General features: G+C 44.9%; 1 protein-coding gene across 2 annotated transcripts; it reads left to right on the forward strand.

Annotated features, from left to right (window-relative positions):
* Positions 1–4,420: 4,420 nt before the first annotated feature.
* On the forward strand, positions 4,421–17,313 carry LOC118209222 (protein sel-1 homolog 3). Of its 2 annotated transcripts, none has more exons than XM_035384392.1 (23): positions 4,421–4,843; positions 5,161–5,665; positions 5,785–5,911; positions 6,480–6,601; positions 7,110–7,225; positions 7,329–7,390; positions 7,843–7,975; positions 8,360–8,498; positions 8,799–8,942; positions 9,683–9,888; positions 10,940–11,119; positions 11,632–11,751; positions 12,037–12,177; positions 12,379–12,441; positions 12,762–12,935; positions 13,280–13,407; positions 13,584–13,667; positions 13,967–14,057; positions 14,617–14,704; positions 15,405–15,514; positions 15,804–15,931; positions 16,374–16,476; positions 16,760–17,313. In XM_035384392.1, the coding sequence occupies exons 1-23, from the start codon at positions 4,763–4,765 to the stop codon at positions 16,841–16,843; spliced, it is 3,129 nt and encodes a 1,042-aa protein (XP_035240283.1). In that variant the 5' UTR covers positions 4,421–4,762; the 3' UTR covers positions 16,844–17,313. The 2 variants fall into 2 exon arrangements, with proteins under 2 accessions (XP_035240283.1, XP_035240284.1); XM_035384393.1 differs by having other exon boundaries at positions 8,363–8,498.
* Positions 17,314–17,758: the final 445 nt, after the last annotated feature.

Consider the following 17,758-nt stretch of genomic DNA (forward strand, 5'->3'; position numbering starts at 1 on the left):
ATTCATGCCTAAAATTACACATTTGCTTGATATGGATGAACCCATGGTAAATACATGGATGGATCATGGGACACACATAGATGCCTGCATGTATATATAGTGCAGTCCATTAGTCTTTGGACTAATACAATTTATTTATTTATTTTTTTGTTTCTGTTACACCGTTTGTGTTGTTTCTGTTCTTCAGCACACTGGATTTGAAATGAAACTGTGTATATGAGGTTATAGTGCATGCTGTCTGCTTTATGGGTATTTAAATCCATCTCTAGTGATCTTTGTGGGAATTACAGTCATTTTTATGCATAATCCCCCTACCCGATTTCGAAGCGCTGACCAATGACTTTCGAGGCATCTGCTTGGATCTGGGCAGATAAGATGTTTCTGTGCACTTAAGAATTAATCCCCCTGCTGCCATCAGTGGTGACCTCATCAGTTAACGACAAGTGAGCCAGTTCCAGGGGCAGCCGTATATGTGTTTCACAGATCCAGGTTGGTATGCTTTGGATCATGACCAGTTCCTTTCTTTCTCCACAATTTTCTATTTCAATCACTTTTGGTACTGGTTAATGCTCATCTCACAAGAGTTAGTTCCAGAACTCTACAGTTTTTTTTATTTATTTATTTACTTTTTAGGAAACTTTTAACCTGACACATCTACGCCTACGTCCTGGAGAGTGTTTCTGACCTGCTCGACAGTTGAAAAGCGTCTTTTCTTTACAATTGAATGTTTTCTTCCGTCATCCAGTACCGGGTTCTTCTGTGGTCTACCAGGTCATTTGCTATTGCTGAGGTCACCAGTTCGTTCCTGCTTCTTAACAATGTTAGTTGATTTTGACACGCCCAATGCTTTGGCTATGTCTCTGATCAATTCATACAGATTTTCAGCCTCATGATGGCCTGGTTTACTGGCATTGACGATTCCCTGGTCCTCATGTTGAGAAACTACAGCAACAGACTCCAAAAGCAAATGCTGCACCTAGCATTAATTCTAGACCTTTTCTTAGCTTTCTTCTGCATGGGCTAAAGATGCAACCACACACCACGAACTAACTGAGCTGCCAGTTGTCCAATTACTTTTGGGGGTACTCTGTATAAAAAAAGGGCTGAAATTCTTACAGGGTTCACCTGATATGGATGTTAATACCCTCAAATTACAGCTGACAGTCTTGCACTTTGACCTTGCATTCATTGTTTTATTTCAGATCTAAAGTGCTGGAATAAAGATCCGAAACAATAAAAACTGTCGCGGTCCAGATACTTACGGACTGCGCTGTATGTACATTTATCTATGTTGATGTACAATTTTTTTTTAAATGCACGCGCACACACAACTTTACCCAGTTTTAAAGTCACCCAAATGATGCTAAATCTAGAAAAAAAAAAGAATCGTGGACTATTATTGCTCCCAGTAATTAAGGTTCATTTATACAGTATTGAGGTGTACTACAAAATGATCTAAAAACACCAGCTTGGCTATAAATTAATTGCTAAATATAATGGAAATGCTGATTCTTGGCTTTATTTTTCTAGCGTGTTATCGCTGTGGATGTGCGGTGGTCGCAGAAGTCCACATACCAAAGACGCGAGGGTTATAGAGAGATGATGTAATTCTCAGATTCTTAAGGATTGGTTTTGACAGGTGTGTCAGTGTTATAATGCGTCTTGTCGTGTTTCCAGGGCACGTATTTTAGCAACTTGTTAAAATATTTAGGAACGCCAACAGTTGGCCTGGTTTTCTTGATTGATCCCGAGGCCTGTCTGGTCCAAACACACTAGCAAAGCCTGCATCCTCCAGTACTGTAGCTCTTTTCCGAAGCCTGGCAACGTAAGTAACTCTGAGCCGAAATGATTCTATTTATTTCTCCTTGATGCTGATCCTGAACGAAACGGCTGTTTGTCGCTGCTGTTGTGTTCCTTCCGGCCTTTCCTCTTGGGTAGGGAAGGGGGTGGAAAGCAAATGAGTTTTCACAATAGTGCACATCCAGAAAAACCCCAAAAACCAAGCTTTTGGGTTAATGCTTACACACCAGTGGTACTGCGCATACAGCCCTGCAGCTGCTTCTCACCGTATTCGCTATACACGTGCATGAGCACATTCAGAAGCAGGTTTCAAATGACACAAATTGTCAGGTTTTAAAATGAATTATATATGGCACACGCTATGTGCAGAAAACACAAACGGTTTGAAAAGGGGACGGTTCAATGCTTTTGGACTTTGTTGGTTTCTCCCAGTGTTTCCTACGCTGTTTAATTCAAAGCAGTGTTGTGGGAAACGGGCCCGCGGGAAGCTGCTGTCGCCGCTTCACTGTGAGGTGGCCAGTCACGTTTGCCTCTCCCTAGGTGACGCTTTGAGAAAAGAACATTTTTCAAGAAGTGTCCCTTTTTTATTAACAATGGACACAAAACTTGCGTTGGTTATCTGTAACGAAGTGTAATTTGTACCACTTTTGCACGAAGAAGTTATATATCCAACAGAGCTGTCTGTGTGCGTGCTTGTGAGTACGAGTGAGCGCGTGCGCTTCTGAGCATGCGCGCGCGCCTGTGTGAGAGCATGTGTGTACTTCTGTGTCTCTGTCTCTCTCAAAATGCATGTTACCAGCTGAAACGCCTGTTTGGGGACGAGGGAGGGGGCAGCAGCAGCCTTTTAAACCCCTCCTCTCCCCTAAAACCCTTTGTTCTTTCTTGTTTCTTCTTTTCAGCTTCTATTAACGAAAACATATCTTTGTACAGAAAAAACGTTTTGCAACTTCTGTGATGTTCTAGACTTTAAGTCACTCCTGCATGAAAGCAATAAACTATTTTGAACGATAAATAGACCTTTAGAAGACTTTTTCTTTACAAGATGCGTTACCAAAATTAAACTTACCTTGAGTTGCAGGTGTGCAATTGCCAGTGAAGGTAGGCTATACCAACAAAGGGTATTACCCTGAAAATATTCCGTAATCCATCGGACTGATGTTGAAATCGCAACTAGGCAGATTCTGTGTGTCAGAATGTGCTTTTTATCATTAAAGAAATGTGGCACCCAAACGAAGAGATATTCTGTTTGTTCCCGTAGATGATTGCGTACATGTTTGATGGCATGGCTGCGAATGGTACATGGCTAGATCTGCCTATATTCACGACCACAAATTCGGCTTTGTTAGCAAAAATTTTTCCTGTAATGTTTCTGCAAGATTTCTTCAAATAATAATGTGTTTGCCATGCCCCACAAAAGCCCACGTGCAGGGCATTGCTTTCCTCTGCAAAGTTAGTGTATTTATACATTGCTGATGAATCTATGAAATAGCTTCAAACGGCGATGTTTATTTATTTACTGTTTTTGCTCGAAAAGAGCCTGTATTTTATAATACTGCTGAATGCTAGTGAACGCTAGAGACACATTCCAGGTTATAGCCTACGTGAAAGCAGGTGCTCAGAGTGCGCATTGTCGTGTTACAAGTATACGCCTACGCTTGTACAGAGGTCAGAGGAACAGCTGAAGTAGGCCTGTAGCCTACGTTTAGTTCATAGAACAATTATGAGTCACGTCTGCGATGAATAATATTCGCGCGCTGGAGACGTTGCTCTTTAAACTACCAGTTCGTGCGTCACCATCCGCCCCCTGGCGGCTACCCCTCTGATTTTCCTTTCTCTTCCCATTCCTTCTGCTTTGATATTCTTCAAACCAGTACGCAGTTTAACTACCTCATTCACAAAACTTTTCTTATTCTTACTTACTCCTGTTCGTTAAAATGTTCCTACAAAAAAGCCAATATGGGATTCATGACACATGTGCAGACCTTTGTTTTTGTGCATATCCCAGGTGTATGAGATGATGAATGCTGACTTAGTAAAGTCTATGCGCAACCCTGTTCATGTGATTAGCATAAGGAAACAGTCATGGACAAATACAGATAAGGGGGAAAAAATGAATGCCGAAATTTTTTTGGAAACGTTCTTACACATAGTCGTACATATGCTTCGTGAATGAGGTCCATTGTCCATCAATCATTACATTATATGAACCTTACACGAGTGAAATGAGTGAGTGCCAAAAACTTGTGAACATTTTTTTGTTCATTGGAAGATTTAAAATATCTGTGAAACTCATTTTTATTTGTTTGTTTATTTATTGTTTATTGGTTTATGAGACTACACCCTCATATTTAACCGACCTTTCCAACGGGATGTTGACATTCCTGAATGGAGTGTGTATAAAATATGCAGGAGTATGTATATAGGCTTATAATCTACAGGTAGCCTGCATCGCCGCATTGGAACGGGAAAAAAATTGTATTTACTTCACTTTGAGGGAAAAGGTATTGGCTAGCCTACTTAAGAATCATGCAAAATAATTCATATACAGTATGCAGTCACGTGCGTGGCTGTGGACAGGTGGAGTTATGTCTACATTTCTTTATTTATTCAAGCGCTTGGGCAAAGCAGGATATCATTCCGGTTTTAGCCTGAGCAATACCCTGCTCTTGAAATTCGGACTATTCTGCGGCTTGAGCTCTAGCCTCTAACGAAATAGGATGTGAACGTACATGTGTAGCCTCGCGCGTTTAAGTTTTAGTGCAGTTTTTTATTTCAAAATATATATTTGCCGCGTCTTCGGAGCTGACATTGCCAGAGTCGCTTTTAGCGTGTAACATTAGGCTTTTAAAAACTGTTTCTCTAAATCATTGTTATAGTTACCAAATACATGTCTGCGCAAATATATTCAGCTATCTGTGGACAGGGTTATTTGTTGGCCGAGAACAATCGACATTAATGATTAATGATTCGTTTTGTTTTTAACATCATGAAGAATCAGATATTGGAATGGTGTATGTTTCTGCTTATCTACCACACACTGTTGGTGAGTAGACTAAACAATTTAACGTTTAATTTAAGAGGCCCGCATCTGTATAATGTGAGCCAGTGTTGAAATTACACAGCAAACTACCCAGTGTTAATTCAACTCTGACAGTGTGAATTCAACTCTTAAACAGATAACATTTGGTCACAAATTCGAGAGTGGAACCAAATGTTACCTGTTAAGAGTTGAATTAACATTGGCGAGTTTACTGTGTTGGCTATGTTTCGGAAAATAGGCTATAATTAGAATTCCGTTAGCACGTTTTTAAATGTAGACTGAATATTTTACAACGGCTCGTCTTTCTCTTCTGAAATCAGACACTGAGTTATGCTCGGAGTGAGTCTCTCTATCAAAATGGCTTTGACGAGGTGACATTTCTTAACCCACCCACGGAGCCAGTATCCGCCCACCACCTGCATGTCCGGTACTCTTGCTCGGAATCTGCCGTGGTGTACCTGGACGCGCTTGTGTCATCGGACGCCGAAGCCGCCAAGTCGGTTTTCGAGAGACAGTGGAGCTGCGAGCCTGGCCCTGCCCGAGTGCGGAGTCTGATCTTACGCCTCCCGGACTGGCTGGTTTATCGGGCAGACTGGAAGATCCCGGATTCTGAGTGGGTGCTTGGCGGCATGCTCCGGGCATGGATCGTTGGCAGCGGTTCACCAAATGAGTACGGGGTCGCCACGACCCGTTCCCTGGTCCTGCTGCAGCCCCTGAACCCCTACTCTCGCCCCCTGAAGCAGCATCAGCTGTGCCCGTCCTGGGACACGGAGATGCTCTGGAGGATCCGTAAAGACTCAATTCCTCGCTGCCCCGCCGAACAAGGTAGCCGAAGGCGGGCATCCTTGATCCGTTTTTCTGGTCTTAATGATAGCCTAAATTGATTTTTGCCATTTGAAACTGTGTACTTGCCCTAGAGTCCAAAAAATCTTTTTCCTGTTCAGAGGTCGCCCACTTCCTGTCTGTTCTCTATGCTTCCACTGGGGAGAACTTTGGCATCACCAGGACTCTGAGTCGCTATGGCAACGAGGTCCTAGAGCATTTGAGGGTGAAAGCCGTCTTCTCTCCCTGGTAAGACTCTTCTCTCCCCGGTAAGCAAAATCTAAATACTGTTACATTTATATCACTCACCCCTACAGATAATCAGTCGGTATAAATGTAACAGTTGTTGGATTTTGCTCATTTACCCTGAAAATATTTAGCCTAGAACTATATATATATATTTTTTTTTTACTTCAAACAGCTACGTTTGACACGTTAGGTGGCTGTTGTTTAACATTAAAAGTGTTTAACATTATACAGTGAACTAACTTAAAAAGTCAAACACGTTGATGAGTAAAATTAATTTATTTTGCTAGTATTAAGTACAATGTTTCCCTGGCAAGTCGTCGAATTGCACCGTTTTTTAACACACGATAGAGGACTGAATTGCATGTATACAAACCTGAAGTAGCTACTGTAGCAGCAGCCTACAAAAAAGTTATTGACCATGTTACATTTATGACGTGTTACATTCATACCGACTCTCTCCCACATGTCATGTTGACGAGGTATAACTGCGGGAAGAGCATGTTGTGAAGGATGGTGTGGGTTCGTTGGTGACCGGACTCTCCCGTGTGTCTGTTTGTGTCTGCTGTAGGTGTGTCTTCTCAGCCTGGCTGTTCCTTACCCAGCCCTGTAGGCATCGGCTGTGTGGAGTGCTGCACCACATCAACTCCCAAAATGTCTATGCTTCCCCTTCAGTGTTCCTCACGAGCTCAGGTAGATATGTGGCCCGGCGAATGCCTACGACCTGCCTGCGTGTTCTCAGGTAGTTCCTGTACGTTTCTGTAGAACTGGTGAGAGCAAACTGTGCAGCTTCTCAAGCTATGGGACACAGCTTTGGAATGGTTCGCCCAAACAAATGTTTATTAATCTGTGAAGTACTACAATTTTAGTTTTGTTGTTTTTATGATGAATATAGTCTTATGTATAGAGCTTTGAGATGAGACTATTCATAATTGACACTTTTGAGTATTATTATTATTATTATTATTATTAGTAGTAGTAGTAGTAGTAGTAGTAGTAGTAGTATTAATCAGTATAATCATCAGTAGTTGTATAATAATAATAATAATAATAATAATGAGTATACTCATCAGTAATTGTATAATAATAATAATAGTAATAATAATAATGAGTATACTCATCAGTAATTGTGTAATAATAATAATAATAATAATAATAATAATAATAATAGTGCAGTGTGTAATAGAAGTCTCCTGTGCAGGTCAGCTCCACGTGCAGGTGTATGAGGTGAGTGGGGTGTCCACAGCCTTCCTCAGCCACTTCCAACTTCCTGTTCAGCAGTGGTGTCGCATCACTCTGGAGCTGCTGGGCCGAGCGGTCAGTACCACACATCATCCAATGCCCTTTCTCAGTCCGAGTTCTGAATGACAGCTGAATGAGCCAATCACACGTCCTCCTTTCTTTCTGTCTCATTCTGCAGGCCAACGTCAGCGCGGTCTGTGTTGGGGGCCAGGGGAATTCTGGCTGGTCTGCTTATCACACGTGAGTGACAGCTCACTGTTAGAAATACGGTTGAGTGCAAAAGTATTAGGACAGTGGCACAATGTGTGTTGGTTTGGTGCTGTACTCCAGCACATTGGATTTGGGATAAAACAATGAACATGAGATTAAATATGCAGACTGTCATCTTGAGGGTATTTGAGAGTATTTACAAACACATTGGGTGACCCGTGTGGGAATTATAGCTCTTTTTATACATAGTCCCTCCATTTTAAGGTATCAAAAGTAATGGGACAAATTAATACTGCAATTTAACCTCATATTCACCATTTTATTTCAAATTCAGTGTGCTGGAGTACAGAGCCCAAACAACAAAAATTGTGTCGCTCTCCCAACACTTTTGCATTTGACTCTACATGCGTGCTCATGTTTACTGATGATGTAAACTGGTTTGGCTTGAGAACACTGGCATCGCTTTTCAATGTCTTCCCCAGGTTCAGCGAGCCAGTTCTGCTGGACGATACGGACGGCTATTTTGTGCTGGGAGGTGGCCAGTTTGTGAGAGGGGTCGAGGGCTTTCATGGGCCAACTGTGTACTATCGTAACAGAGTGCCTTTATTGACTGAGGTACGTTTCTGCTTTTCTGAGTGTACCTCACCAACAGAACAGCAGATTTATTGTTCTATTGATAGTGGATTCAGAAGTACAGTAAAGTGCAAAGTAAAAACTCAATAAGAGAGTGAGTGTTTGCCAGATTTGGGTCAACTAACTATTTTAAGTGCTTGTTTCCTTATAAACATTAGTGAAATTGATAAGCATTATTGATCATTTTAAAAGAAACGTCTGTTTGACTATGACAAGGCCATTAAGGATTGGTGTTAATAATGTGAAGGAATGTAATGTAAGAAATGTAGTACTATTTCTAACATTTTGGTTTGACCATGTAGTTTGGTTGGTGATTGATTGATATACGTTTCTGTCATCTCTGCTTTTCTTCCCGCTTTGTCACAGAAGGACGAGGTCAGCATTCTGCAGGCAGACCTGGCTGTCAATATGACAGGATGGTTCCATTCCTGTCAGGAGTTTAAACTGGAACTGGATTCAAAACTGACTGGACATTTGCTGAGAATTCAAGAGCAAGAACAAGCTAGTAAGACACAGACAAGTGGTCTGATTTTGGATTTTTTTTTTTTTTTAAAACAGAACATTTTATAATAATTCTTCTTCCATGGTCAGATCCAGTCTCATTTAACAAAACATAGGGTGGAGCAAACTTTAATCACCACTAGCTTCTGTTATCCACTAGGTGGCAGCAGAGGTCCAGACATTTCATGTATGTGTGCGTATAAGTAACTCTCAGATTTTGTTATTTTGAAGCCGTTCTGAACTCATAATGGAGTAAACTGTGTTCTGAGGTGTCAGTGCTGATTGGTCAGCGTTTTTTTCCCAGGGAGCTGTGTGGATGTGTTCAGTGATTGGGTATCCCGGGCAACGCTTTCTGCCACGCCGCCTCAGTGCGAGCTCTGGGAAGGGCCGGCCATCCCTCGGAGACGCCATGCGGCGCGGCTAGCGCGGATGTCCCTCACCAGACACGGTAACCGTGAGCTACGTCCCTCACCAGACACGGTAACCATGAGCTACGTCCCTCACCAGACACGGTAACCGTGAGCAACGTACCTCACCAGACACGGTAACCGAGCGCACGTCCCTCACCAGACACGGTAACCGTGAGCAACGTCCCTCACCAGACACGGTTACCATGAGCTACGTCCCTCACCAGACACGGTAACCGTGAGCAACGTACCTCACCAGACACGGTAACCGAGCGCACGTCCCTCACCAGACACGGTAACCGTGAGCAACGTCCCTCACCAGACACGGTAACCGTGAGCAACGTCCCTCACCAGACACGGTAACCGTGAGCAACGTCCCTCACCAGACACGGTAACCGTGAGCAACGTCCCTCACCAGACACGGTAACCGTGCGAAAAGTTCCTTTGTTGTGGTTCTCCTCCAACCCAAGCAGGCAAACCATTAAATACTGTGAAAATGCATTGAAAGTACAATGAAAGTACACTAAATATATTATGAAGATGGGTAACTTTGCAAGTCTGGAGTTTTGACATGGTCCCACAGCTAATCGCTAATCACCAATCACCAAAAAAAAACTAATTCAAATCAAGAGAAGGAAATGGACGCACTCCAAAAACATGCTTATCTCTGGTTTGTATTTTCTCTTCAGATCTCAGTGCGTGGAGGAGAGCGCTTTAATTACTTTGAAACCCTGTATGTTTTTTTGTTTGTTTGTTTGTTTGGTTTTTTTCTCTCTCTCAGGAGGCAGGAGAGGTCAGCTGACCTGGGTGGGCGGAGCTCTGTACTCCGCAGCGCTGCGCAGGCTGACGCGGGGAGGCGGGCTGGAGACGGTGAGCAGAGTCATGCCCCTCCTACTGCAGTCTGCCTGCCTGGGGGACGGCCGGGCCCTGTACCTGTCCTCTGTGCTCTACGGCACGGGCCTGGGAGTCAGGAGGAGAACAAACAAGGTGTGTGTGTGTGTCTGTGTGTGAGAGAGAGAGAGGGAGAGAGTGTGAGTGTGTCTGTGTGTGTGTGTGTGTGTGTGTGAGAGAGTGTGATTGCACGTGTGTGTGTGTGTGTGTCTGCGTGTGTGAGAGAGAGAGGGAGAGAGTGTGAGTGTGTCTGTGTGTGTGTGTGTGTGTGTGTGAGGGAGTGTGATTGCACGTGTGTGTGTGTGTGTGTGTGTGTCTGCGTGTGTGTGAGGGAGTGTGCATGCACGCGTGTGTGTGTGTCTGTGTGTGTGAGAGAGAGAGAGTGTGAGTGTGTGTGTGTGTGTGTGTGTGTGTGTGAGGGAGTGTGATTGCACGTGTGTGTGTGTGTGTGTGCGTGTGTGTGTGTGAGAGGGAGTGTATGTGTGTGTGTGTTTCTGCGTGTGTGTGTGAGGGAGTGTGCATGCACGTGTGTCTGTGTGTCTGTGTGTCTGTGTGTGTCTGAGGGAGTGTGATTGCACGTGTGTGTGTGTCTGTGGGTGTGTGTGGGTGTGTGTTTGTGTGTGTCTGTGAGGCAGTGTGATTGCACGTGTGTGTGTGTGTGGGTGTGTTTGTGTGTGTCTGTGAGGCAGTGTGAGTGCACGTGTTTGTGTGTGGGTGTGTTTGTGTGTGTCTGTGAGGCAGTGTGAGTGCACGTGTTTGTGTGTGTGTAAGGGAGTGTGATTGCACGTGTGTGTGTGTGTGTGTGTGCGTGTGCGTGTGTGTGTGTGAGAGGGAGTGAGTGTGTGTGTGTGTGTCTGCGTGTGTGTCTACGTGTGTGTGAGGGAGTGTGCATGCACGTGTGTGTGTGTGTCTGGTGTGTCTGAGGGAGTGTGATTGCACATGTGTGTGTGTGTGTGTGTGTGAGGGAGTGTGTTTGTGTGTGTCTGTGAGGCAGTGTGAGTGCACGTGTGTGTGTGCTGACTGCACTTTAAGTAAATGTCACTGACACATGTTCTATAAAGAGAAATGCACTGGGATTCAAACAGCCCTGTGTAGCTCATTAGCGTACCCGTGGGGGCGATCTCAGTGATGCGTCTCTGTCCTGCAGGCCCGGCTGCTGTCTCTGCTGGCGGCCCAGCAGGACTGGAGACTGGCGCTGCTGCGTCTCGGTCACCTGCATCACCTTGGCGACCGCGGCGTGCCTGCGGACCCCGCTCTCGCTTACGCCTACTACGCCAACATCGCCTCCCAGACAGCCAGGGACACCCAGACCCCCTCTCCAGAGCAGGTCAAGGCGGGGGGGGGGGGGTGGTTTGGGTGTGGTGGAAGCTCACCACACCTGGGTCACATACTGATGGGGGGTGGGGGGGGGGTGGTTAGGGTGTGGTGGAAGCTCACCACACCTGGGTCACATACTGATGGGGGGGTGGGGGGGGGGGGGGGGGGGGGTGGGGGGGGGGGGGGGGTGGTTAGGGTGTGGTGGAAGCTCACCACACCTGGGTCACATACTGATATGAAATACTTCCAGTGCCAGACCTGGCCTTTGGGTGTGATACTGAGAAGTATTTGATTAACTGAAATGGAGGGTCATATCAAATAGTAATTTTGTACTGAATGCTAGTGAAAGCTGATGTTTCTTTTAAAAATGACAAGTAATCTGTAGGAAATGTACTGGGGACCATGAGGTTGAAGTGTGTCAGATACAGTACTTGATCCAGGTTTGTTCCAATCGCTGGCGAAACAGCACAGGTGAATATTTGTTATTAAGGCGATTGTGTGCTTGCCCTGTCGTGGAAGCAGACCTTTGTGGAGCTGATTTACCTGAACAACGAGGAGATGCTGAAGCGGCAGACCAGCAAGGACGGAGACCTCTTCCTCTGGCTCAAACTGCAGGCACGGAATGGCGCCGCGGAGGCTGAGGTACGTTATGGTCGCCTTGGCCTCTATGTGTTCTTAGGAATCAAACTGGCTATGTCACACTCTTATTACACACAGCCAGACCTGGAGTTCAACTGTATTGACATCATAATTTGGATGAAATTAAATGGATTTTACACCAATTCTGCATATGGTCAACATACCGGACTCACAAATAAATATTATTGTACATGAATACATATTATTGTACATATGTTATAGGATATTCCTTTTTTATTTTTAATGATTTGAGTTTTTGATGCCGGGGACATTTGGCTTCTTCTGCAGCAAGCGGTGGCCCGGATGCTGTTTTGGGGGCAGCAGGGGGTGTCCCCGGACATTCAAACCGCCGTGAAGCACTACGAGAGGGGGGCCACCAGGCTCGAGGACCCCACGTCCATGTACAACTACGCCATTGTCCTGCTACAGGTGAGGACCCCAGAGGCTGCCCTGCGATGTTGCCTGTTCCTTTTGCTTTATGTGGCTCAACACTTTGACTGTGGGAATGGGAAAGGGAGGGGAGAATCTCCTCCTGCAGTGAATGAGAGATCAGGTAGTCATATTGTAAGTGTAATTATTTGAAATTTACAAGGTCTGCTACACTATTATAAATTGATATGTTTGGTTTAGGGACAAGGAGTAGAGAAGGACATCCCCAAGGCAGTGAAGTACCTGAAGAAAGCAGTAGACCAGGTAAAACTGATTTTACATTACCGCCTTTTCCTACAGGCTCAGGTGAGATGGGTATATTTAACATGGCCTTCAAGAACCATGTACTACTATATTCAGTAGATCTACTTCATGTGACACCCATTTGCATGTATGTAGACTTCGTGTTTCATAGTTCTGATGGATAACATGAACATCCATGTGTTATAATCAATTTCAATGAAAATTCTATTTTCATATTATACACGTTTGAGTGTTTCCATTCAGGAGTTGTTCGCACTTCCTCCAGGATAAAGCAGACTACCCGTCCAGGTAACCGTGGTAACGGTTTCTGTCGCCCGCAGAGCTTTGTGCCGGCGATCACCGCCCTGGGCTGGTACTTCGAGCAGTACGAGCGCGACTACGCGCGGGCGGTGGCGCTGTGGGACCGGGCCGACGCCCTGGGCTGCGGCGAAGCGGCCGTCAACCTCGGGACCCTGCACTCCCAGGGCCTGTATCCCGGGCAACCCGCCAGCCAGGTCAGGGACCCGTCAACGGTCAAACGGTCAACGGTCAAACGGTCAACGGTCAAACGGTCAACGGTTCTGAATTCAACTCTCTGATTAACTTTGCCTTTTAAAAGATCCATCCTCCAAAGCTATCCCCTCTAACCTTTCCTGCGGTAACTGCAAATAGCTGTAATATCACAGAATACAAGTTCTCAAGATAGGCTTCTAAACATACTTTTGTCAATGAAATTACATGTATAACTATGTGGAGTGTGATTATGAGATTGACTAAACATTGAATAACCATGTTTTCTCTGAGTGCTTATTCATCCTGTTAAATGCATGTCTGAAATATGTTTCACTGCTCCCAACAGTACATGGCATATACCTATTACCTGAAATCAGCAAACAGAGGGCATATTGTTGGAGCGATCCGATTGGCTGAGGTTTGGAGCAGTGGGATTCCTGGTCTCGTCAAGAGGCTACCATTGGATGCAGTGCTGTAAGATGTAAACCAACAGGATGTGTTGTAATTGATTGTCTCAGGATAAAAATATTCAGTTAAAGTGTTTTCAATGTATGTCATTGCAGTATGGATTTAAAAAGAAAAAAAGATTGATGAAATAATCTTTTGATTTGGTTTGCATTTGCCGTAAAATATATGACCTTTGACCTCAGGTGGGCGAAGTGGGCAGCTGAGCAGAATGGGTACCTGGGAACGGTCTTAAGGAAAGCCGTGGATGCCTATTTCCGACGGGACTGGTAACAGAAACATTTGTGTTTCCTCCTAATAAAGTCGCACACCTATGCAAGCATCCAGGCTGTTAAGCACACGCAGTCCGGTTCACATACAGTATCCCACACACAGTGCGGCTGTAGAATAGCTCTGAGAGAGTTCACACGATGCATACTGCAGAGGTTAACACTTTTTTTTTCGCTGCCACACATCACATTAAAGGCTGTGAATTTCCAAAGGGCCTCGCTGAGGGAAACACTTTGGGTAATTATCGGGGGCTGTGAATGGGGTGTGAGCAGACTGCTTCTCCCGTCTGTGGCTGCAGGTTAATGGCTCTGGTCTATTACCTGATGGCAGCCGAGGCCGGGTTTGCAGCAGCCCAGTTCAATGTGGCGTACCTGTGTGAACACAACCCGGTGAGTTATATTCCATATGCCAGGAGTCAGCTCTGTCTCTCTCTGTCTGTCTCTCTCTCTTTCTCTCTCACACACACACACTCTCTCTCTCTGTCTCTCTCTTCCCTCTCTCTCACACACACACACTCTCTCTCTCTGTCTCTCTCTTCCCTCTCTCTCACACACACACACACCCAGTTCAATGCGGCGTACCTGTGTGAACACAACCCGGTGAGTTATATTCCATATGCCAGGAGTCAGCTCTGTCTTTGTTAAATTAACTTTGCACTTTGTTTGCACTGTAAGTCGCTTTTGATGAAAACATCTGGTAAATGGTAGTAATGTAGCGCAATGTGTCACTAGCAGACTGTTTGCATAATTTGCATGCTTGTTCATCAAGCTGAATAAGTGAAAACAGGTTGAGATTAAAGGTATGTTTTATACAGAATCATAGTCTAGAACTTGATACTGTAATTGCCTACTCAGGCATCCTTCTGCATATAGCTGGTTAATATAAATGCATTTGCATATTCAGCCAGTAGGATATTTGAGCACATGCCGTTGCTTGGTATTTTCACAGGGAGGCCTGCTGGATCCGGTCTTTGTCACAGAATGCATGTGGAGATATTACAACCTTTCCACTCAAAGCCAGGACACGCCCCCTTATGGTGAGTAATTAGAAGAATTCCAAATTTGCTATAGTTTCAGCTGTTTTTGATGATGTCATTTCACTTAGGATTAGATGACACTGTCCTTTTTTATACTAGGCTGGGCTTTTTTACAGGCATGTTTGAGTGAGTGATGTTTCCCCGATATCCATCTGGGAGTGTCTTTATAAATTGCATATCTTGCAGATCAGATCTTCATAATGGCAAAACAGCACCGAAAACCGATGATCTCAAGTAATACTGTACAGGCTATAATGAGTAGTTTCATTGTGGAGGTAGTGGTGCAGTGGGTAACGGTCAGTTACAGCAAGAAAGTTGTATGTTCAAATTCGGCCAGGGCCTTTCTGTGTGGAGTTTGTATGTTCTCCCCATGTCTGCGTGGGTTTCCTCTGGTTTCCTCTGGTTTCCTCCAACAGTCCAAAGACATGCAGGTAGGTTAATTGGAAACTCTAAATTGCCCATAGGTATAAGTGTGTGAGTGAATGCTGTGTGTGCCCTGCGATAGATTTGTGGCCTGTCCGGGGTACATTCCAGCTTCTCACCCAATGCACGCTGGGATAGGCTCCAGCAACCCCGCGACCCTGCCCAGGATAAGCGGGCATAGATAATGGATGGATGTATTGTGGAGGTACGGGCGTGTTTTCTCGGTTGTCTGTTCTGAGGGTGGCGGTATGTGTGTGTGCTCTCCTGGTCCCTGCAGCCCTCATAAGAATGGGAGATCTGATCTATGGAAGCGCTGGCCGCAGCAGGAGGGACGTGAGCTCAGTGGCAGAGCTGTACAAACAGGCTGTGCTGAAGAACGACCCGCAGGTATGACTTGAGCCAAGACTGCGCCAGCACAAAGGCCTTTTTCAATGCTGGATTGTTGGTTTGCCTGTTCACGCAATATCATTGTGTAGGGGGGATGGGGGGAAGGGGGGGGTTCCTTTAGTAAAGAAAGCTTACAGGAATTCAGAGAAAATTCAGAGAGTGAAGCATTCACATTTTAAATGATTGTGGCTGAAAACTGTTCTCTGTGAAATGTCCAGAGAATTTGGCAAATTATTCAGGCAACAGATCTCTAAAGAATAATGTTTTTCTGCCTGTTTCGCTGTCCCAGGGCTGGTATAGCCTCGGTTTGTTGGTCCAGGAAGGACATGTGCTACCAGGGTCTGTGCTGACCAAACTAGATCTGAGGGAACTCCATGGAGCAGACAACCTCACAATCCTGACAACACTCTACAGCAGGTAAGGACATTTACCACAGTATACCAGAGGCAAGTACACTTACCACACAATACAACAGGCAAGTACACATAACACGCTCGACAACAGGTAAGTACACTTACCACGCTCGACAATAGGAAAGTACACTTACCACACTGTACAACAGGCAAGTACGCTTCCCACACTCTACAACAGGCAAGTACACTTACCACACAACACAACAGGCAAGTACACTTACCACGCTCGACAACAGGTAAGTATACTTACCACGCTCTACAACAGGCAAGTACACTTACCACGCAGTACAACAGGCAAGTACACTTAGCACTCTCTACAACAGGCAAGTATACTCACCATGCTTTATCGCTGCCAGCTGCACTTACCATGCTGGACTTGCAGGCAAGTGCATTCATCACCACTCTCAGTGCTGTTGATTGATTGTGTGCGTGTGCGTGTTCCCCAGGTGCAGAGATCACGAGAGCAGTGAGGCGTACTTCCCCTGCTGCCTGGCTCTGTTCTACACGCAGCTGCAGTCCGTCTGGAAGTACCACGCCAATGCCCTAAAGGTCAGATCCATCGATGAAGTGATCAACCAATCAATCGTTACTTTTGTGTTGCACAATTTACAACGAAATTAAAAGTGGGGAGGGGGCTTTGCTAAAGAAGATTAGCAGGTTAAGACACCAATTGTAACCAGACAAGCATGAAAAAACATAAAGCACTTTAAAGATGTAATATAAGATGGGCGCTATGCAGGACAGGTGACCTAATCTCTGCAAAATTGTGGAATGTATGTGCCTTGCGACGTTTTCATATTTGATTAGATGGGTGTTGCTGTTCATCTTTCAGGTCTCTAGCGCAGTCGTCATAGCAGCGGTCACTCTCCTGATGGTCGGCTGGGGCAGGCTCCGGGGCACCTTGTCCCAATTCTAAGGGTTTGTGAGCCCCTCCGGGAACGACCAATCAGAAAAAATGGGGAGGGATTCCTCCAATGGGACTCTCTGAGGCCTCTACAGAGTCAGAGAGGGGGGTGGCGCCAATGGTGTAACCTTCTCTCTCATTGGTCTCTGGCTCTGTCCCGAATCATGCTCGTTTTCAGTGAGCTGTTTTGACTCGGTAGATTTTTCGCTAATTACCCAACAGCAGTCAGCTGATTACTGGGCAGTAGCCTACTAATCACGGGTTGTTTAACATGCACATCCGCCATTAGCCAAATCACTTATTCCAATACATTGATCTAATGTCACTGGTTTGTGTGTGTGCCTTTGAACGATGATTAGTGCCGTAAGCACTGTTGTGGTGCAGGACTGTAGTGTAATGTTAAATGTATGGCTGCTTTATTTCTTTATAAATTTTTAATGAAGAAATAAAAAAACACCATTGCCTGGGGCTGTAAGACCTTCTCGGAAGTTCAAAGTCTGTATTTACAGTTTTCAAATAAAAGTGATAAGCGAGCAATCTTTGCATGGGTTATAGGTCAGATGCCTGTTTTTTTTTTGCTTGTTAATAAAACAGAAGGGCAGGTTAGTATTGCTATTCAATGAAGAAAAAAGCTTCAGGCACATTTGCGCAGAGCAGGAGAGTGAGTAAAACCCTTTATTATATGCAGCTTTTTTCCTCGTTGAATAGTTATCTTTTTTTTCTTCTACAGCACTATTTCTTGCATTATTTGGAGTCAAATTTTTTGACCACTTGGTTTTTTCAGTTCAATTCCGTGCATTGCTGCTTGATGAAGAATAAACCGATGGAAGCGTGTTGCTGTGCACTGTTGAGTGGTGAATGGTAAATGGACTGCATTTATATAGCGCTTTTATCCAAAGCACTTTACAATTGATGCCTCTCATTCAC

Source organism: Anguilla anguilla, chromosome 12 (genome assembly GCF_013347855.1).
Source record: "Anguilla anguilla isolate fAngAng1 chromosome 12, fAngAng1.pri, whole genome shotgun sequence".
Lineage (NCBI taxonomy): Eukaryota > Metazoa > Chordata > Actinopteri > Anguilliformes > Anguillidae > Anguilla > Anguilla anguilla.